General features: G+C 39.3%; 1 protein-coding gene and 3 pseudogenes across 1 annotated transcript; 3 read left to right on the plus strand and 1 right to left on the minus strand.

Annotated features, from left to right (window-relative positions):
• The first annotated feature begins 5,117 nt into the window (after positions 1 to 5,117).
• LOC124829098 (uncharacterized) lies at positions 5,118 to 8,192 on the plus strand. Its single transcript, XM_088102292.1, has 3 exons — positions 5,118 to 5,800; positions 5,896 to 7,590; positions 7,702 to 8,192. Exons 1-3 carry the CDS (start codon positions 5,326 to 5,328, stop codon positions 8,082 to 8,084), a joined length of 2,553 nt encoding a protein of 850 aa, XP_087958418.1. The 5' UTR covers positions 5,118 to 5,325; the 3' UTR covers positions 8,085 to 8,192.
• Positions 8,193 to 10,740: 2,548 nt separating this feature from the next.
• On the plus strand, positions 10,741 to 12,032 carry LOC124829099 (uncharacterized; annotated as a pseudogene).
• A 5,748-nt stretch (positions 12,033 to 17,780) lies between these two features.
• On the minus strand, positions 17,781 to 18,099 carry LOC148191088 (nuclear transcription factor Y subunit C-1-like; annotated as a pseudogene).
• Positions 18,100 to 21,632: 3,533 nt separating this feature from the next.
• On the plus strand, positions 21,633 to 22,373 carry LOC148191089 (acid beta-fructofuranosidase 1, vacuolar pseudogene; annotated as a pseudogene).
• The last annotated feature ends 361 nt before the right edge of the window (positions 22,374 to 22,734 follow it).

Here is a 22,734-nt window from a genome sequence, read left to right on the forward strand (position 1 = left end):
CTCTAAAGGGCCCCTCCCACTTTGCCACGAATTTGCCTTGGGTGAGGGTTTTTCGTGCGTCTCCCATCTTCTTCCAAACTAGGTCTCCTTCTTTAAAGCTTCGGGGTCGTACCTTGGTGTTGTACATCCTCTCCACCATTCTTCTGCAAGCTTTTACCCTGAGAACTGCACGGTCGCGGCGTTCATCTAGAGTATCCAACTCCACCCTGAGTTCTTCGTCGTTGAGAAGAGGGTCTTGTGGCTATCGCCGCAAGGAGAGTTCCCCACACTCTACCGATAGTATGGCGTCAGAGTCGTAAGTAAGGGCGAACGGGGTGTCACCGGTTGTTCCGTGTGGGGTGCATCGATATGCCCACAAGACTTCAGGGAGTTCGTCCACCCATTCGCCCTTCTTCTCTCGCAATCTCTTTTTAAGTTCGGCCACTATAACTTTGTTCACAAATTTGCATGATCATTCGTCTAGGGATGTTCCACCGAACTCGTGACATGTTTGATCCCCAGACTCTGATAGAACGACCCTAGTTTTTTGTCAATGGATTGCCTGTCGTTGTCAGTCATAGTCGTCTGGGAGGCCGAATCGGCATACTGTCTTCCATACAAACTTCTGAACCTACTGGGTTGTTATTCTTGCGAGAGCCTCGGCCTCCATCCACTTGGTGAAATAGTCGATGGCGGCCAAGATGAATTTTTTTTGTGCTTGTCCAGGCGGGAAGGGTCCTACTATGTCCATTCCCCATTAGCCGAACGACCATGGTGAGACCAGAGCATGTAATTTGGTTGAGGGAGCCTGCGGAATATTAGCATGGGCTTGGCATTCTCTACACTTCTGAACAAAGTCCCTAGCATCTTCCTCCATCGTCGTCCAATAGTAACCAGCCAGGACGGTGCGCGCCTTCAGTGCGCGCCCGCCGGTGTGGAAACCGCATATACCATTGTGAAGCTTGTCCAACATGTACTGTGCCTCCGACCGAGCCAGACATTTGAGAAGAGGGGTTGAAAATCCCATCTTGTAGAGGTCGTCTCCTATGATGACATATCTTGACATTTTATGGGCGTTCGCTGGTTGGATCGGGCGTTCGTTGTCCTGATCTTGCATCAATTTACGAATTTCGCTACGCCAATCCTCCCCGCTGCCTGTGCCGATAGCTAGGCACTCAACCGAAGGCTCTGACAGTACTTGCCAGATTATAGTCGTTAACGACCCTTTTCCTTCCTGCTACTGAGCTTTGACAACATGTCCGCTCGGACGTTATCCTCCCATGGGATATGTTTAATATCTACCTTCTCAAACCTTTCAAGCAAAGCCTGGGCTTTATGGAAGTACTTGAGGAGGTGTTCGTCCTTCACCTCAAATTCGCCCTTCATTTGTCCGACGACGAGCTGGGAGTCCATACAACAGGTAAGTCGGCGTGCCCTCGTATCGTGAGCCAGGGCAAGACCAACTATCAGGGCCTCATGTTCGGCCTGGTTATTAGACGCCTTAAACTTGAATATAAGGGAGTGTTCCAGCAGAAAGTCGTCCGGCCCTTCCAAGACTACGTCTGCGCCCTATACTGCCCTTCTGGAAGCCCCATCGACATATAAATTCCACTCGCCCAGATCGGGAGTTTGTGGCAACTCTACAGCGAAGTCGGCCAGGTGTTGACCCCTGACCGATCCTCGGGGTTTGTACCTTAACCCAAACTCTGACAACTCTATCGCCAATTGACCATTTGTCCGGCTAGATCAAGCATCCTCAGAATCTTGGATATGGGATGGTCCGTTCGAACGACCACCTGATGACTTTGGAAGTAAGGACAAAGTCTTCTGGCCACGTTGAGGAGGGCCAGTGCCACCTTTTCCACTTGTTGATAGCGCGTTTCAGCGTCTTGTAGTACCTAGTTGACAAAGCAGATGAGTCGGGGCTCCGGCTTTTCCTGCACCAGCGCGACGCTAATTACGGTTGGCGACACACCTAGGTAAATTTGCAGTTCCTCCCGCGGCCATGGTTTGTTCATGACCGGAGGATGGGTCAGGACCTCCTTGACCTCCAAAGATGCCTATTCACACTCGGTATCCCAAGCCTTTGCGTTAGCTCCTTTCTTCATTCTTCTAACGATCGGTCTTATACGTTCGGCCAGTTTGGGAATGAACCTAAACAAGGAAGTTAGTCTACCCACCAATCTCTGAATTTCCTTGAGACTGATGGGGCTTCTCATCTCCAGGACAACCGCACACATGTTTGGATTAGCCTCTATACCGCGAGCAGTCAGCATGAAACCCATGAATCTTATTGTAGCTGGAGTAGGCGTCCAGAAAGTTGAGCATATGATGACCGGACGCCCCGTCGACCAAATCATCGATACTTGGAAGCGGGTGAGAGTCCTTGGGGCATGCCTTGTTCAGATCGGTGTAGTCTGTACACATTCGTCATTTTCTACTAGCCTTATTGACCATAACGACGTTTGTCAGCCAGGTGGTGTAGGTCACCTCTCGTATGAAATCGGCCTCCCTCAACTTTTGCACCTCCTCACTGACAGTCGTGTTCTTCTCTCTGCCTTGCCTCCTCTTCTTCTGGGCGATCGGTTTGGCCTCTATAAATAGAGCGAGTTTGTGCGACATCACTGAGGGGTGAATGCCCGATATGTCAGATGCGGCCTAAGCGAATAGGTCGCGATTACGCCAAAGGACCGCCTGTAACTCCTGTTCTACTCCCGGGTCCAATCCCCCCGCAATGTGGGTAGTCTGTTCTTCATTACGCCCTATCTTCACTTCGCAGTTCCCCAATCGGTTCAATCTGATCATCCGTGTTTGTATGTGGTCAAGGTCCGTCATTGCCACCTCAGAACTGTTCGTCCGTCGCCGTATCACCCGGGGGTGGAGCTTTAATCCTGCTGCATAACATTCTTGGGCTGTCTTTTGGGCGGCCCTGACGGTGTAGATGGTTCCCCTCTCTGAAGGGTACTTCATAGTCAAATGGGGAGTGGACACTATTGCTCCAAACACGTTTAGGCACGGTCGGCCTACGAGGACATTGTACGACGTGTTAGCGTCTACCAGCAAATATCACACCTTCTTCTCGTCGCCTTCCCGCCCGGTTCCTAAACGAGTGCAGAGGTCAACATAACCACACGTGTTCACCCGCTCTCCCGCAAACCCCACTATCTGTTCATTGTAAGGCACAATCAGGTCTTCCGACAGGTCCATGCACTGAAAAGTCTTCCAGTACAAGATGTTGGCGGAGCTTCCCTGATCAATCAACACCTTACTCACCCCGTACTGAGTGATCTCCACCGTGATCACTATGGGGTCGTTCTGTTCCAAGTCTAGAGCATGGAAGTCGTCATCCGTGAAAGTGATGGCCGACATGGATCTCTTAGCTCTCTACACTGCATTGACCGAGCGAAGGGCCTTGATATGGCGTTTTCGTGTCGATGAGGACGATCCTCCCCCAGCGAACCCTCCTGAGATGGTATTGATATGACCACGCAGTGGACGATCATTGCGCCTCTCCTACCGGGAACGGTTATTTCCGTAATTCCGCGATCTTCCCCCGCCATCTTGTCTCGACGGACTCCTGCGAGGACTACGTGGCCGTGTTGACGGGCCGATGTGTCGTTCGGTACGATCGATCTTGACATATTTCTTCAACTGTCTAGCCCGGATCAGCTCCTCGATCCGATCCTTGAGAGTTACATACTCCTCCGTGGTGTGACCCAAGTTCTGATGCCATAGATAGTGCTTGTTCCCGTCGGCGCCAGGCGGTGTTGGGTGCCTTTTAGGCACCTGTATGAGTTCAGTGCTCAAAGCTTCTTGCAATATTTTCGCCCGGGGGGCGTTCAATGGGGTGTACTGTTGGAAACGCGGGCCCCTGGGGGGCTCCTTCGGCCTGAACCCCCCGACCTTTCCCGACGGTCCTGCATGGCTCTTACCCTCTAACTTCTCCTTCGCTTCCTAGGCCTCCCTTCGGTAGGACTGCTTCATTTCCTCCACCCTTATTTCATCTGTCGCCCTTTCACGCAACTCCTCCAAAGTCTTTGGTGCCCGCTAGCAGACGCTATCTTTGAACAGTCCTGGCTTGAGTGCAGGTAAGACATATTGAAGGGCCAGCTCAGAGTTTAGACCCTTTACCCGTCGAACCATATTTTGGTAGCGGTCCATGAATGCTTTAAGTGTTTCGTCTTTGTCTTGCCTTAGGGCAGACAATTCAAAGATGGTTACATCCTGAGAATGGCAGCTGACAAACTACCGCCCGAACATGGCCTTAAGGCCGTTAAAACTTTCTATAGAATTGGGGGGCAGAGAGTTGAACCATTCTAGGGCTTCTCCTTCTAAGGATAAAGAAAACGCTCGGCACCAGATTGCACGGTCCCTTGCCCGGTCCCTTGTCCGGAACGCCATCCGGGTAGTAAATGCCTTCACATGATCGTCAGGGTCGGTTGTCCCATCGTAAATGATGAGCTACGGTGGGACGAAGTGCTCGGATATGTGGATGTCCATGATAGCTTGGACGAATGGTAGGTTTTAGAGATATCTTCAACTTTCACCGCTAGCTGTTTGTTCAGGGCCGCACTCTCCTCCTGGTCGGCCTTAACCTTACTTCCCTCGACCTCCGACCCGGACAGTTTCCAGGTAGGATCAGGCATGCTACTATGCTCCGAAACACCTTCTTGAGCTGCCTTGCCACACTCCTCTTCGGTTTTCTCTCCCGCCCCGGATCTTCTCTCCTGTGCTGTGCGAGCTGAGCACTCGGCTCGCATGACTGCCATCTCTGCCTCATGTCGTTGTTGCAACTCCTCCATCTGCTGTTGTAACATTCTTCTAACCTGTGTTTTACCTTAATCATTTATGCAAACCTACCTGCCATGCCCGTCCGGTTTGAATCCTCGAGTCATGCCGAACGTCCCATATATTATTTTGTTTGGGACCGTCAGGGGTCATCTGGTACAATTTGAATACTAAAGCAACTGAAGAGAAAAGTAAAACGATAACAAATCAATAAAAACAAAAAATTAACAAAATTTACGAGCAATGTGGATCCTACCCATACGTCGTCGTCATGTTGAACCAAAATCCATAGTAAAAGATATCAAACAGAGAGTCCACTCCACATTGGTGAATTGATATGCAAAGGGCAATGTTATGATGAAGGCATGGAATGAACTTGGAGGAAGGGGCACAAATTCTATCAGTCAGCACTGCACTTTCCACAAATAGGATCCCCTTCAACCAATCCTCTCATAATTCTTCTGGAAAAACCGCGTCTTTGGACTTCCATTTTTTCGCTGAATAAAGGGTTGAGAAGAATTTAGAAAGGAAGTTTCCGTTGGCCAACCAAGAAATCTGATGGCCAATTTCACTATATATTATATAACACATTCAGTTGATGAGTCAGCACTGCACTTTCTCATACTGAATCAATCAAGTATGGCAAACTGTATTTACAGCTTATTGCTTATAGCCTTCTATATGATGGGTGAGGTATCATCTGTCATTGGTGGCGCCATGCCTTCTTCTTCCATCAATGAAGAACGACAGGCTTTGCTCCACAGCGGTTGGTGGAATGATGACAGTAATATCTCTGACCATTGTGATTGGGAGGGTATCTCTTGCAATGAAGCTGGGAGTATTACTGCTATTGAAAGATGGAAGATTCCTTCATCAAAAGAATTGCTTTGGATTGAGAAGTTCAACGTCACTGCCTTCCCCAACTTAGTCTATCTGCGTCTATATGGAATGGGTCTTAGAGGAACTATCCCTAAAGAAATAGGCTCACTTACAAACCTTACCACCCTAGTCCTCACCAACAATCATCTCCAAGGTAAGTAATTGCACTTCTCTTGATTGCATTACCAATGTAAATTCTGTCAATGGAAGAATTAATCTAATTATCTCTTTCTTGCTCTAATTCAACAGGTTCAATACCACCACAACTTGGAAACTTGACACAATTGAAGATGTTATCTGTCTCTCAGAATTCTTTATCAGGTTTAATTCCATTTACACTTGGTCAACTCATCAATTTGCAATTTCTCTATCTTGAATCAAACAAACTTGAAGGTAGGATTCCGACAGAATTGGGGAATTTGATAAAATTACAGACATTACATCTATCACGTAATTTATTCACAGGTTCAATTCCTCATACATTGGGTCAATTAGAGAACTTGATGGATTTCTTCTTTGAATCTAACCAAATTACTGGTCCTATACCTATAGAATTTGGAAATTTAAAAAGTTTACAAAGATTACATCTCTCAAATAATTCCCTCAACGGTTCAATCCCTCCTACTTTAGGTCAATTGGAGAATTTGGTACATCTCTACCTTAATTATAATGAAATAGAAGGTCAGATACCTGAAGAATTAGGAAATTTGTCCAAGTTGGAAATTTTGCAACTTTCTCATAATAGGATTTCAGGTTTACTACCTCCAAAACTCTTGCAAATGGACAAAGTATTCTGTTTACATCTCTCGTCAAATCAGTTATACGGTTCAATACCATTAGAAACTATGAAATGTCCCCATACTGTTGATTTAAGCTTCAACTTCTTTAATGGAAGCATAACCTCTCGAATTGGTTGTGTGAGTGACCTCAATCTTAGTCACAATTTCCTTGTTGGTGAGATTTCACCTCTTTTGAAAATGAGTTTTGTTCTTAGTCGATTGGATCTTAGCTATAATAATCTTTCGGGTAAAGTACACAAGGAACTTGCTAGTCTATCATATATAAACCTTTCATACAATTCCTTTGACTTTTCACAAGACCTTGACTCAAAATTGGAGGTACCAGATTACTGTTTTTTTCAGGAAGACTCATTAATTGATGATCACCACATGCCCAATTTTACATACTGCAACTTGCTCAATGAGACAAATCCTCAAAGTAGAAAAAATAAGCCCATCATTTTGTTAATTGTTCTTCCAGTCATTTTCTTCAGTGTTGTAATACTCCTTCTAATATTATATTTCTCAAGATGTATTCCTAAGAAAAAATGTGAAGGAATATCAACAAAGAATGGAGACTTGTTTTCTATATGGAACTATGATGGTAAAATTGCATTTGAGGATATCATTGAAGCAACCGAAGACTTTGACCTTAAGTATTGCATTGGGACAGGCGCATATGGTTGTGTTTATAGAGCACAACTACCCAGCGGCAATATTGTTGCATTAAAAAAACTCCATTGTGTGGAATCCCAAAATCCATCTTTTGACAAAAGTTTCCGTAATGAGGTGAAGATGTTAACAAAAATCCATCATAAAAATATTGTAAAGCTTCATGGTTTTTGCCTCCACAATCGGTGTAAGTTTTTGGTCTATCAATACATGGAAAGAGGTAGTTTATTTTATACTTTGAGTAATGAAGTGGAAGCTAAGGAGTTGAATTGGAGTAAGAGGGTGAATGTTATTAAAGGAATGGCAGAGGCTTTATCATACATGCATCATGATTGTAGCCCACCAATTGTTCATCGAGATGTAACAAGTAGCAATGTTCTGTTAAACTCAAAATTAGAGGCTTATATCTCAGACTTTGGCACAGCTAGACTCCTTCAACCTGATACATCAAATCAAACCTTGGTAGTTGGCACTCGTGGCTACATTGCTCCAGGTGAATGTTATTTTCTATTACAAAACTACAATATTTTTGTCAATATCTAGAATTGATGTAATAATTTATTTTTATAATTTGAGTTTCCTTTCTTTATTTTTTTTATAACAGAGCTTGCTTATACATTAAGCGTGACAAAAAAATGCGATGTTTATAGTTTTGGAGTGGTGACTTTGGAAACATTAATGGGAAAACATCCTGGAGATCTAATCTTGTCATTATCAAACCCAAGAACTGAAAATATGTTCGTGAAAGATCTTTTGGATTCACGTCTTCCTCTGCCTCTCTGGAGAGAAGCTCAAGATATCATTCTCGTGATAACACTAGCATTATCATGTTTGTGCTCCAAACCAAACTTAAGACCATCAATGCAACAAGTGGCTGAGAAACTCTCAAGTTTCAAACTAGTATTATCTTTGCCTTTTCATGAAATTTTGATTCGTGAATTAATGAGTCAAGACATATTTCATCTTTCTTTGAAGTGTCAAGGATGAACTCTATTAAGCCAAAGTTGAGAAAAGTAATAATGCTTTGCATGTTAAAAACAAGAAAATTTCGTTGATTGAATATAATAGATACATGTTATTGTTGTTTGTTTTTTAGTTTACATTAATAACTTTACCATTTTGATTTACCTTTTCTCTATGTGTCGTGACTTTTTTCTTTATCTCGTGTAAAGTGCAAATATCAATCTCCATAAATAATTGTTTGTACAGACTAAGCTGAATTGAAATTATTCACTACACAAACTCAATGTTTATACATATATTTTGATTAAAAATTGACGTAGAGCAATTTATAAATTATGACAAAGATGATGATTATTTTTTCCATTTTTCATTAGTAAATTGAAAATAATATTTTTTGAAGATGATTAACATTGCATCTTAACAAACATTCCACAATTTTTTATTTGTTTAAATATATATATATATATATATATATATATATATATATATATATATATATATATATATTCATTAATTTGAAAATTGTTTTCACCTTTTTTCTTCTAAGTCTTTCCTTAAAATAACAAAAACTTGGATTGAAAACCACTACAAAGGTTATTGTGTTAACTTAAAAGTATTAGTCGACCTATAATTATTTAAAACTAACACATACAAAAGAATGAAGAAAACTTATTTGAGTTAGAATTTAAAAAAAAACACCTTTTTTAATTTGAAATAATTTAAAGATTAAAGTGGGTTCTTATTATGATTTTTGTTCTTACCAAAATATGAACGTAATCATGCAAGTACTTGAATTTTAGAATGCTGTCAAAACTGCCTAGGGCTCGAGCGCCACCATGATAGTGCTGAGCGGTGGAAAATGGCATTGAGTAGTGTAATTCTAGAGAGCAGGGCATTGAGGACCACATTCTGGCGTTTTGCAGTGGCGACGCTGACATGTCAAAATGGGTTATTTAAGCGTGGTTCTCGTCAAGTTTTGGGATTCTTTTCCTCCTACTCTTCATTCTTCACTTAAGGCGACTAAAAGAGGCCCTTTGAGGCTGTTTGGGGTATTGGGAAGATCTCCCACTCCTCCTTGGGTCTTCAAGCTTCATTAATAGTGATTTTGTTCCTTTTGGTTTGAGGAAGAAAATGAGTCACGAATTGGAGATGGAAATGCGAAGGGGAAGCATAATTGGAAAGGTTGTGCATCTTCTCTTTAGTTCCAATTTCTTCCCTATCTCTCTAATTTTGTAGAACCCTAAGTTCTCCACCATGGATAGCTTGTCCTATTTATTGAGATTAATTGTAAGACATGAAATTCTTATGTATTTTGTGATGTTAATGATATATGTTTTTCCAATTCATGTTAGTATTCAATTTCTATGCTTAATGTTTGTTTTGGTTTGGCCACCCATGCTTGATTTGTGATTCTTGATATATTGTGAAATATGATTTGAACCTAGAACTGAAATTAAACACTTGATGGATAGAATTGAGATGTTTGTGAATGCATGAGAATGAAGTGGATGAATTCTAGTCTTAACAAATTATAAATACTCTATGTTAAATTTCTTGCACACCAATTGTTTGATAAAAATACCAAAAAGATTGTGTTCTTGTGCACTTTGATGTCTAATTAAGTTATGAAAGGAAAAAGTTGTTATGTGTTGCACAAGTCTCTTGGGAGAAAATGATATTTATCACTTGCTACTCTACGACCGGTGCACTTGCTGTTGGTTTTGCAGACACACAGATGAGGAGTTGTCTTTGGATCAGATGTTAGGTGGCGGTGATGGAGCAAATGACCAACCTTATGAAGTACCTGAAAAACATTAGAACGAGAGTTGAATATTCTTTTCGCAACCCTTCCGATATAACATGTCGAGATTTGAATTTTTCTATTAAATGCTTTAGATGCTAAACCTAATAAATGTTTATAAATGATAATAACTTTTATGTGTTATTCAGAATGTACACTGTTGTAGGTTTTTATAAGAGAAGTGTTTTGGCAAAAGAAAGGGTAATTGCACATATATTTTTTTATTAGTTCACTTCAACTCGCAGAGGGTTCAACTGTAATCTTCATAAGATTACAATTGAGTACTCACACCACTCCTATTTTCCTCAGTTAGCGAATAACCTCCTATTATCCTAGACTTGGGTGAGTATTCACACCACTACTGGAACTAAGCAACATTGCCTAGATTTCCTTAACTCAGTTGAGTTCAACAAGTATTTACCTTAATCATGGTTTTAATGACCTAGAAAACCTACCGGCCGGTTTAGTATAACTGTCCGATTAGATTGATTCAGCATTGCCTTCTTTGGACCGTCCGATCAGTATGGTACATATAGAAATTTATTTTTTTAACACTTTCATAAATATAATTTTGATATTAAGAGAAAATTGGGAGTCGGATGACTAAACGTTGGAAGTGCATGAAAAGGTCCCCTCATTGAGAGGATATCACTTAAAATGAGTGTGTAAGTGTTAATAATTATTTCAAATTTAAATAAATTGTAGAATTTAATGGTAATTAAAAAATTATTATCCCAATAAAAGTGTAAAATAAAATTAAAATTCATTAAATTTAATAATATTGTCCAAACAAAAGATTTAAAGCATACAAGTTAAGCTTTTTTAAATGGAAGAAAACTAAATTTGAAGAATTCTATACTATTGTTGTTTGCAGCAAAGATGTGGCTCTCAAGAAGTGTTAGGTTTTCTCTTCTTCCTTCCATTGCCAGTTTCCTCCTTTTCTTCCAATGCACAATTCCTTCTTTTGCTCTCACTCTCACTCTCAAACTTCCTTACACGACGACGCCGTCTCACAATTCAATCGCTTGCTTCATCAGCGTCATGTTCCTCCCATCTTCGAATTTGGAAAGATTTTGGGATTTCTTGTGAGGATGAAGCGGTACCCTACTGCTATTTCTCTCATTAAGCAAATGGAGCTCAAGGGAATTCACAATAACCTTGCTAATCTCAACCTCCTCATCAATTGTTTCTGTCACTTAAACCAATTGGCCTTTGCTTTCTCTGTATTTGCCAAGATTCTCAAACGGGGTTATCATGCAGATGCCATAACCTTAACTACACTCATCAGAGGTCTCTGTGATAAGGGTGAGGTCAAGGAAGCCCTCAACCTTCACGACAAAGTAGTAGCACTAGGATTTCGGCTCGACAAAATTACTTACGGCACTCTGATCAATGGATTGAGCAAAATAGGAGAAACTGAAGCCGGGATCAAATTGCTCAGAACGATTCAAGGTCGATCAACAGTAATGTATAACATTATTATTGACTCTTTATTAAAAGAGAAACATTCAAAAGAAGCTTATGATTTGTATTCTGAGATGGTTATCAAGGAAATTTCTCCTGATGTTGTTACTTATAGTACTCTAATTTATGGCTTTTGCTTAGTAGGACAGGTAGAAGTAGGATTTGGTTTCCTAAATGAAATGCTATCAAATAGCATCAGGCCAGATGTTTATACCTATAATATATTGATTGATGCATTGTGTAAGGAAAGAAAGCTAAGAGAAGCGAAGAATGTGTTAGGTGTGATGGTGAAAGCTTATGTGAAACCTGATGTTGTTAGCTTTAGTGCTCTAATGTGAGGGTATTACGCAGTTAATAAAGTAAAGAATGCAAAACAAGTGTTATGTGCAATGACCCACATGGGAGTGAGTCCTAGTGTTAGGACTTACAATATCATGATAAATGGACTCATAAGGAACAAAAGGGTGGATAAGGCCATAAATCTCTTTCAGGAAATGCACAACAGGAATATAGTTCCAAATACTGTGACATACAATACTCTTATTTATGGTTTATGCAAGACTGGAAGAATCTCTCATGCTTGGGATCTTTTTCATGAGATGTGTGGTAGAAATCAACAAGCAGACGTAATCACTTATAGTTCCATGATTGATGTTTTATGTAAAATGAGAGAAAATGTAGTTCAGCCCGATATGTACATTGATTAGTGGTCTTTGTAATAAAGAATTATTGGACCATAGGGTAATAATCATAAGTGCAAAGAAAGTGTTATGTGTAATAAAGTAAAGAATGCAAAACAGTGTACTTATGATTAGTGGTCTTTGTAAGGAGGGTTTGCTTGATGAGGCATTGACCCTATGGTCCAAAATGGAAGACAGTGGTTGTTTATCTAATGTTATAACTTTTGAAATAATCATCTCTGCTCTCTTTAAGAATGACGAGACTGAAAAGGCATAGAAATTTTTTCACGAAATGATGAGACTTGTTGAAATGATGAAAGGTGACACTGTATTTGAATACCAATGTGTTTGTCATAGGATGCGCATGAATGGTGTTAGATGTTAAGTTGTGTGTTTCTGTTAATTGGGCTTAGCCCATTCTGTATTTAGGGTTTAACCCTTATCTTACATTATAAATAAACTACCCTATGTGTATGCTAAACACATAAGGGAGATTTCTCCTAATCCTCTTCACTATATTTAATATGGTATCTAGAGCACAGGAATAGTTCCAGTCAACTCCACGGTCTCCGGCACCATCACTGCCGCTGTTGTCGCAATCGCCGCCGCTGCCGTCGCCACCGTCGCCGTCGCCGTCGCCGCCGCCGCCGCCGGAGTTCCAGAATCGACCGGCGACCACACCATCGAAAGCGTCTCGGCCGGGCGACCACCGTCGTACGAAGATCGCGGCGAACGGACCTCTCACGCGCCCCCACGCGCCGCCGCAAGAGTCGCCGCTGCCGCCGCGCGTGCCGGCGCGTCGCCGGAGATTTCTGCCGCCGATCAGCACCGCCGTGATCGCCTCCTCGCCCTCTTTCTGGATCTGTGGTCGTTGCGTCAATCGGAGCATTTTGAATTTTTAGGGTTTCTCCCTCTCCATGGCTGTCCACCTTGATGATCGGAGTCGGTCTCGCCAACCAGGTAAAGGACGTCCAAAATGTGACCACTGTGGCAAGCTAGGCCACAAAATTGATAGATGTTATGCACTTCATGGACGTCCTCTTCGACCTATAGCAATGGCTAATTCTGATCCACCTCCCCGATCACCGTCTGCAGACCATCCTACTTCATCAAATACCATGAATAACCCTTTACTCTTTCAGGAATTTCTCAGATGGTATGAGGACCGTCAGCACTCTAGTTCCACTACATCTGCTTCTGTTACACGCATAGGTACTCCTTTTGTCGGTCTGACTCACTCTCTCGGATCTTGGGTCCTTGACTCAGGTGCCACCGATCATATCACTGGTAACAAGTCCTTGTTTTCTTCCTTGTCATGTCCGGTTAATTTACCTTCGGTAACGATGGCTGATGGGTCTCGAGTCTCATCTCATGGTATTGGTACTGTTCATATTTTTCCGTCCATATCCATTGATAATGTACTTTATGTCCCTGGGTCTCCTTTTAACTTATTGTCCGTAAGTCGTCTAACTCGTTCCCTTAATTGTGTTATTTCATTTACCAAAGATTCTGTTTGGTTGCAGGACCGGAGTTCGAAACACATGATTGGCACAGGATGTGAGTCTCATGGCCTATATCATCTCAGCCCTTCTCCACATGCTGGCGTAATCATGGAGTCACCATCCCTTCTTCATGCTCAGTTAGGTCATCCCAGTCTTGCCAAACTGCAGCAACTTGTTCCGAGTCTGTCCAAATTATCAAGTTTGTCGTGTGAGTCTTGTCAGTTAGGTAAACATACTCGTAGTTCCTTTCCTCGTAGTGTTTCACAACGAGCGTCATCCCCCTTTTCATTGGTTCATTCTGATATTTGGGGACCTAGTCGTGTTAAGTCAACTTTAGGATTTCAGTATTTTGTTACCTTCATTGATGACTATTCCAGATGTACTTGGTTGTTTCTCATGAAGAATCGTTCTGAGTTGTTTTCTATTTTTCAAACTTTTTTCAATGAAATAAAAACTCAGTTTGGGGTTTCTATTCGCACTTTACGTAGTGATAATGGCCGTGAATACCTTTCTCAACAGTTTAAACATTTTATGGCTTCTCATGGCATTCTTCACCAAACCTCATGTGCTTATACCCCTCAACAAAATGGGGTGGCTGAGCGCAAGAATAGACACCTTATTGAAACAACTCGTACCCTTCTCATTCATGGTCAAGTACCCTCACGTTTTTGGGGTGATGCTGTTCTCACGGCATGTTATCTTATCAACCGCATGCCATCTTCCGTCCTAGCAAACAAAATCCCTCATTCTATATTATTTCCTCAAGACCCTCTACATCCATTACCTCTTAGAGTTTTTGGGTCTACATGTTTTGTTCATGATTTTAGTCCTGGTCTTGATAAGTTATCTCCTAGGTCTCACAAATGTGTCTTCTTAGGATTTCCACGGTCACAAAAGGGCTATAAGTGTTTTTCCCCTTCCCTCAATCGTCATTTTATATCTGCTGATGTCACTTTTGATGAATCTTCTTTTTACTTTACACATTTATCTTCTAGTTCTGTACCTCTCCCTGTTACTGTTGATATTCCTATTATCTGTGATCCTCCTGGTGATGCTCCACCCATTTTGTCTCCTTCTTTAGACTCTCATTCACCACAGGATCGTCCTTCACCACCACCCCTTCAGGTTTATCGTCGCCGCAATTGTCTCCCTCATGACTCACTTCCAGTGCCGCCTCCTGTGTCTCCTCCGGCTCCAGCAAATGAGTCTGACTTGCCTATTGCCTTCCGTAAAGGTATACGCTCTACCCGTAACCCTTCCCCCCATTATACTGTTCTTAGTTACCACAGATTATCTCCATCTTTTTACACTTGTCTCTCATCCATTTCTTCTGTGTCAATTCCTAAATCTGTGGGTGATGCCTTAAGTCATCCTGGCTGGCGTCAAGCTATGCTGGATGAATTAAGTGCTTTACAGAAAAGTGGAACTTGGGAGCTTGTCCAATTACCATCTGGAAAGTCTGTTGTTGGTTGCAGGTGGGTGTATGCTATCAAGGTTGGCCCTGATGGCACAATTGATCGTCTGAAAGCTCGACTGGTTGCCAAAGGCTACACACATATTTTTGGTTTGGATTATGGTGATACTTTTTCTCCAGTGGCAAAAATGACCTCTGTTCGCCTATTCATTGCCATGGCCGCTCTTCGACAATGGCCTCTTTACCAACTTGATGTCAAAAATGCTTTCCTAAATGGTGATTTGCATGAAGAAATTTATATGGAGCAACCGCCTGGCTTTGTTGCTCAGGGGGAGTCATCTGGATTGGTATGTCGTCTTCGCAAATCCTTATATGGCCTAAAACAATCTCCTCGGGCCTGGTTTGGTAAATTCAGCTTTGTTGTTCAACAATTTGGTATGTCTCGCAGTGAAGCGGATCATTCAGTGTTCTATCGCCACTCAAGTGCTGGATGTATTTACTTAATAGTGTATGTTGATGATATTGTTCTCACAGGAAGTGACTATCTCGGCATCTCTCAGATGAAACAACACCTTTGTCATCATTTTCAAACCAAAGATCTTGGCAAACTCCGGTACTTTTTGGGTATTGAAGTAGCACAATCCAATGATGGTATTGTCATATCTCAGAGGAAGTATGCGTTAGACATCTTGGAGGAAACAGGGTTAATGAACTGTAAATCTGTTGAGACACCTATGGACCCTAACATCAAACTCTTACCAAATCAGGGAGAGCCTTTCTCAGATCCTGAACGGTACAGAAGATTAGTTGGTAAATTAAACTATCTTACTGTTACGCGTCCTGACATTTCCTTCGCAGTTAGTGTGGTGAGTCAATTTCTAAACTCCCCATGTGAAGACCATTGGGATGCAGTTGTTCGCATACTGAAGTATATTAAAAGATCACCTGGAAAAGGTTTGCTATATGGCCCTAACAACGATACAAAAATCGTTTGCTATTCAGATGCTGATTGGGCTGGTTCCCCTTCTGATAGGAGGTCTACTTCTGGATATTGTGTCTCTATTGGTGGCAACCTGATATCTTGGAAAAGTAAGAAGCAAAGTGTTGTGGCAAGGTCCAGCGCAGAAGCAGAATATAGAGCTATGGCATCTGCTACTTGCGAGCTTGTGTGGCTTAAACAATTACTTAATGAATTGAAATTTGGAGATGCCACTCACATGACACTTATATGTGATAATCAAGCTGCTCTTCATATTAGCTCTAACCCTGTCTTCCATGAGAGAACCAAGCACATTGAAGTTGATTGTCATTTTATTAGAGAAAAAATCATATCCGGAGATATCAAGACTGAGTTCGTTAACTCAAGCAACCAGTTGGCAGACATATTCACCAAGTCCTTACGAGGACCTAGAATTGACTATCTTTGTAACAAGCTTGGAACATATGATTTATATGCTCCAGCTTGAGGGGGAGTGTTAGATGTTAAGTTGTGTGTTTCTGTTAATTGGGCTTAGCCCATTCTGTATTTAGGGTTTAACCCTTATCTTACATTATAAATAAACTACCCTATGTGTATGCTAAACACATAAGGGAGATTTCTCCTAATCCTCTTCACTATATTTAATAAATGGTTTGTAAATTTTGTATTAGATGAGTTGGTTTAGGTTGTTGCTGATGTTTTCCTGGTCAAGGGTTGATACATTTTTATTTTCTACTCTGCATTTTGGATTGCTATCAAACTTCTGTTTCCTTTGACATTACATTTCATTTGTAGAATTTGTATAACTGATTATTACAAAGGTTGAAATCAATGATTTTATTGTCTTTCAAGACCAAAACTGTGACCTCCCTCCCTATGTCTAAAATCTTGATGATTTTTTTATTTCCAACTGTTTGATATTTTCCTTTGATGTTTGTCAGAAACTAAATATGTTTTGTCTTTAGGGCCTTCAGTGTTGCACTTTAGGTTACCATTCCCAAAGAATAAGCACACTTACGAAGCTTAGGGATCTTAACCTTGGCAATAATCATCTTCATGATATGCCTATGGCTAAAGAACTTTTAAGTCTTTCTGAATTCTTTCAATAGCAGAATCTCACGTGTCTATTTCTTACCCTCACTGGATTAATTGCAGGTTCAATATTTAGCACAATTGGATACATTGTCCCTCTATAATATTTGCCTTACTGGTTCAATCCATTCTACATTAGGTCTATTGAAGAATGAGGTCAGATTTCATTTTGATTCAAAACAATATGCAGATATATAACTGGGAAATTTGACACAATTAATGGAATTACATCTATCATATAATTTACTCACAAATTCGATCCCTTCTGCATTGTGCCAATAAGAGAAGTATATTATTTTCTACTTTCAAATCAGCAAAATTTCTGGTCATATACCAGTAGAATTCCGAAATCTGAAAAAGATATTTGCTAGATGAGTGTGCCACTTTTATTTTTTTTTGTTCATAGGATTTGAATTATTTCTCCATGTTGTTCTGACAAGAGTTATTTGGAAAATTTCCTGGTTTGTTTTTATTTCCCATATAATTTGATTTCTTCCTCCTTAAAACCTTCGCTGTAGGAACATTATGCAGCCTATTATCTCACATCATAACATGGAGATGATCAAGCTGAAGTCTAAAAGAACTAGAGATATACCACTTCTTGTGTGTATGAAGGATCATGGCACAACTTCCTTTCATTCAAATATGGTTATACATAACCAGCTGATAAAGTTCTTACTTAGTTATAGATGTAGAAATTACATAATTACAATGATAAAATTCTTAGATTAATTACATAGCCATATATAGAACTCAAATATTGTATTTTGAGTTAAGGTTGTTGAAGACTAATCTATAGTTTCAACCTCCTTGACAACGGTGGTGGCACCAAGTGCATGGCTGACAGAGTTGGAAACCAAAGTAATCAAAAAGTCAAATAGATCAGTGGCAATAACTGTTGAGGTTAAGTTCTCTTTGTGCAAAGTCTTCAACGAAGAGCTAACAAGCCTTGGAGAAATTAATTGGAGCGTTCCCTGATATCATTTTAACATCCTCCCCTGATTTCTTCATGATCTTCTTTATCCTTGCCAAGGGCAGAGGGTGGAGCCCTGTCCTTCCAGATATCCATCCACACAGTAACCCTGAATATGCACCAGCTTGTTTCATATCTGTTCTACTTCACTACTGTGTGTTTGTGAGTTAATTTCAGTTTTAATGGTCTCTGAGATACTCTTAGTTGTAGCATCAGTGTCAAGTTTCAGTGTTATATATACCATTTTCATTGAATCTTTCAGTTTCATTCCAATAACATTGCTGGCCAAGATTACTTTGGCTGGCTAAGTGGATCTATAATAAATAATTATGAATCTTTAACTCATAACATTGTTATTCTATTTATATATTTGTTGCTTGTGTCTAGAAACATTAGGGATCGAGAAGTGTAAAATGATTATTTAATGATTTGACTTATTTCTTGGTAAAGCATTATCAACAATGACAAGGGTTCTTCTCTACAAGTATTTAGCTATTTGAAAGGATTGCTTAATCAAAGAAATATTTTAGGCACAGATATAGTTTTTGGAGTCATGATCTGCAACAATCAGTTGTGTAAAATTAGACCTGTCATTTTATTTTTGGGTCCCAAGGCCAGCCCTGGCCTTTTCTAGACTTAGGCCCATTTTCTTGGCCCCACAGCCCTATGAAATGGATTGCCATTCCACTAGGGCTGGGGCAACCTTCAAATGCACATTTTCTTCTACACAAACATTTCTTCACTGCTGGAGCTCGACAGCAATATCGGCGGCAGCACAGTGAAGTTTGACAGCAACACTGACGGCAGCAACGGTGGAGCTCGACTGCAGCTCTTGACGGCAGCTCTCAAGAGTAGGACATGGTGGGTATCTTAAGGTCTCAAACTTCTCGTGGGCTTTCTTAACCCTTTGATACTTTTCTTTAGCTTCTTTGATTGTTTGAACTTGTATGTCTTTCAACTTGTCCAAAGTCTCTTGGCATGATTTTAGAGCTGTGATTGCCATCAAATTTCTTGCATTGTTGTCTTCTATCACTGTCCCAACACCAAAATCATCTTGCAACATTAAGTTAGTGTGAAAAAGGAAAACAAGATTGATGAAATGTGAAGTATATTAAAATTGAGATTACCCTTTTGTGCTTTGATCTTTATTAAGCGTGAGATTATACCCAGTTCATACCTATTTCCCTCTTAAGCCTAGTGGAGTCTAGTTTAGAATATCTTTGTTTTAGTTGATGTAGTTATTTTAACAATTTTTGTTTTACAATTTCCAGCAAATAGTTTTGTTTTTCCTCTAGAATGAGTTAGTATAGGTACCATGTTTTGATTCTTCTTAGGAAATAGGTAGGTTAGTTTACATACAGCTCTATATATTGATGAAATGAATTTGCTTAGTCTAGTTTAATTGAGAGTTTTGCTACTGTTCTTTGTATTGTTTGATTGCAAGAATAATACAGTCTTGTTTCCAGTAATCTGGGTGTGTGAGAGTGTTGTTTTTGTGAGAGATTGATTTCTTACCTAAAGAAATCTATCAAATTATGAGCAAACCTTTAAATATTTTTAATGTTCATAACATAGGTTAGTTCTAAACTCTATTTATAACGTCGCAGACATGTTTGCTAGTGTTTTTTCAAACTCTTTTTTAACTAGTATGTCTCTATTGTCAATGCAATAATCTTTTATTATTTATTTGCAGTGTTACTGTTTGTTCTCTATCTCTCTTAATCATGTAAATTATTTTATCATATATTTCATTCTCTTCTGTACAACTTTTATAAAAGGTTATGTAAATATGATTCCTCATTGTTGGAAGTTCCAACTAGAGATAAGGTTAATTTATAGAGTATATAAGTGGGTACAAACCTCATCTTACAAGTCGGTTTTGTGGGGTTGAGTTAGGTTTAAAGTCCACTTCTTAATACTCATTTTAACTGCTAGTATATAGTTGACATTTTGGCCTGATTCTACTAATTCAAAAGTAAATGTAATTGTAAGTACCATTATAGAAGATCATATAAAACCTAGATTTTTCAATATGTTTACTTAGTTAAATATCACCTTTAACTTAAAATCCAAAACATTCTAAAATTAAATTTACAGCTATAAACAGAAAACTGTGTAAATGACATATATATCTATCTAGCGAGAGTTAACATAAAAGTTATTTTGACTCTATTATAACTGAAATTTTAATCTACTATTTTCTAAGCAATTACTCTGGCATTGCATCCTGGTATAATTTGACAAGGTGCAATGCTACAAAGAAGCTGCTAACAAGCAAAGTCAGTTAAGTATCTGTGACACGCTTTAGAATAATAATATATATTAGATTTTGATGTATCCAAGTATCTGACACACTTATTGGATATTGATGTCTCTGTCATAATTGTATAGGCAAAAGCTACGATGTATCATGTCAACCATTTACTGTGTATCATGTCAACCATTCACTGTATCTTTGGTTTTTAGCTCAAGTAAAACCTAGCCGAATGTAACACAAATCCAAAATAAAATGTTTCACATTGTTAAGAGTTTCGTGTTCAATGGCAAGTTACTTCTTATTCTATAGTTTGCCTCTGTTTTTACTCATTTTTCCAGATTTGCACATTTTCCCTTCTTGCTAGCTTAACTCAGTTTTACATTATTTTGCCTCTGTTAATCTTCAGAAAGTTGTTCAATAGTTTTTGGCGTCTCGAAGGATAAGTGCCAAGTTTGAATGAATAAGCTACTCATGCTTTAAGTGTTCAACTGTGCTAGTTTGGCTGATTTCATGGTCTCATCAATGAAAGTTTCTGATCACCAAAGGTATCTTAGATGTTTGCAACAAGTGAAGCAAGAGCCTTGTCAAGAATAAGCTTGAAACACTGTTCAGGGTATTAACCAGAGGAAAAACTAAAAAAATTGAATATCCTTCTAATTATATTCTGGATTTGTAATTTATATTTCTTTTATGAATTATTGATGCAGCTTGAGCAACAGATTATGACAGTTGGTGGGTCAATCCCTACGAAACTGAGTTTCAGTGGGTGACTGGGTGGGTTTGTAGAGATGCTTGTGTTATGATTCTCATCTTTGTTAAAGATTATCTTTTATCTTATGTCCATGGTGAATGTACGGTTTTTGTGAAGATAGCATCCATCCATTGCATAATTTATAATCTATTGCAGGCTTTAATGAAGGATGATAGCATCATCAAATGATCTTTGTCTCTTGTATTTCTCTTTCAAACAAGGGTTGGATATATTTTTTATTCTTTAGGTATGATGTTTTTTGTTTTAGGATTTGATCACAAACATAAGCCTTCAATTGCCACATGTTTCTTTGCAGAGGTGTTTTTATTATGCAGTTCAAGTTGGGTTTGGGTTTGTTGTTGTGGAAGATATATGTTGATTTTGGGGAGGGAAAGATGTCATTTTCTAGATGACATACATAAGTAGCAAGGCATGTATTTTTGATTCTGAGTGCAGTTGTTTAGGTCGGGACCGAATTATATTATAGCCTAGAGGATAAATTTATTTTCAAACGCTGATATATCCCAAGCAATTAAATCATGGCTTCAATCTCATACATTTATTGCATAGCAGTATCCATATGGAATAAAGAGTTGGGGTAATTAATTTGAATTAATAATTTTAGTATGTTTTTCTCAGAATAAGACTGTCCTGTCGTGATGTTTGATCATCATTTGGGTTCTCATAATAGCACTAATTCAGATTGTAGAGATTTGGAAGGTAGGGTTACATAACTAACAAACTCTTGATTTATTTATTTTGTTTGTGGCATTTGCACTGTAAAAATTTTGGTAGATGTGGATTGGTCGATCGGGTTACTATATTCTTATATTTGGTTGCCTTCTAAATATTAATGCTTGAAAAAGTGGGGTTGGGTACTGCATGTGGTATTTGACAATAAAACTAGAGCCCGGTTGCTTCAGTGGCTAGCGGAAGAAATAGAGAGCTTAAGGGTTAGCAGTTACGAATTTGAAGAAATTGTGGTTAAGAATGGCTCTGTTGTGCCACTGGACATAGGTTCTGCCACACAGGTTTTCTAGTACCATTATGCTAATCACTTGGTTTTTCTGCATAATAAATTGTGAATATGTATTTAACCAATGCAAATTTTGTTGAAAATTTTTCAGTTGGACATATCTGCTGAATTTGAAATCGAATATTTAGCATCGAAAGAGACCGAGAAGAAGGAAAACGTAGGGTGTGGAAATGGAGCTTTTGATAGGAGTAGTCTAGAACCATTTGGCATTGCCGATGACCAACTTTCTGAGCTAACACCAATTTATTTCCATCTTTCTAGTACTACCACCAGTTTAACATCTTCCTTCTATGTTGATGTCATTTTGGAAATGATTATGATTTCTTTGATATATTTTGAAGAATATTTTACAGATTTGAAATAGTTTATGTAAAAAATTCTTAACTTTGAGGTTTTGATGAACGATGTTATTCAGTATAACTTATTGTGTAGAAAGGCTAAATATATTAATAAACTGTTGTTTTTTTTATTTAATTAATATAATCGTGTCTTTATGCACAAAATATTTATTGTCTTTGTGTATTTTAAGTACTGATTTCATAATAAGTATTAATAATAGTAAAATAAATAAATTCTTTACATGTTATTTTGTCATTTAAAAATAATATAAAAATAAAAATTATACATTTTTTAAAATTTACTGTAATTTTTTTTTGAAATGTTTTAATTCGAAAAATAAAAAATTACTTACAAATTTAATTTTCACAAATAAAATTATTTGTGAA

The sequence above is a fragment of the Vigna umbellata genome, chromosome 11 (assembly GCF_029865625.1).
Source record: "Vigna umbellata cultivar VRB3 chromosome 11, Vumbellata_1.0, whole genome shotgun sequence".
In the NCBI taxonomy this organism is placed as follows: domain Eukaryota; kingdom Viridiplantae; phylum Streptophyta; class Magnoliopsida; order Fabales; family Fabaceae; genus Vigna; species Vigna umbellata.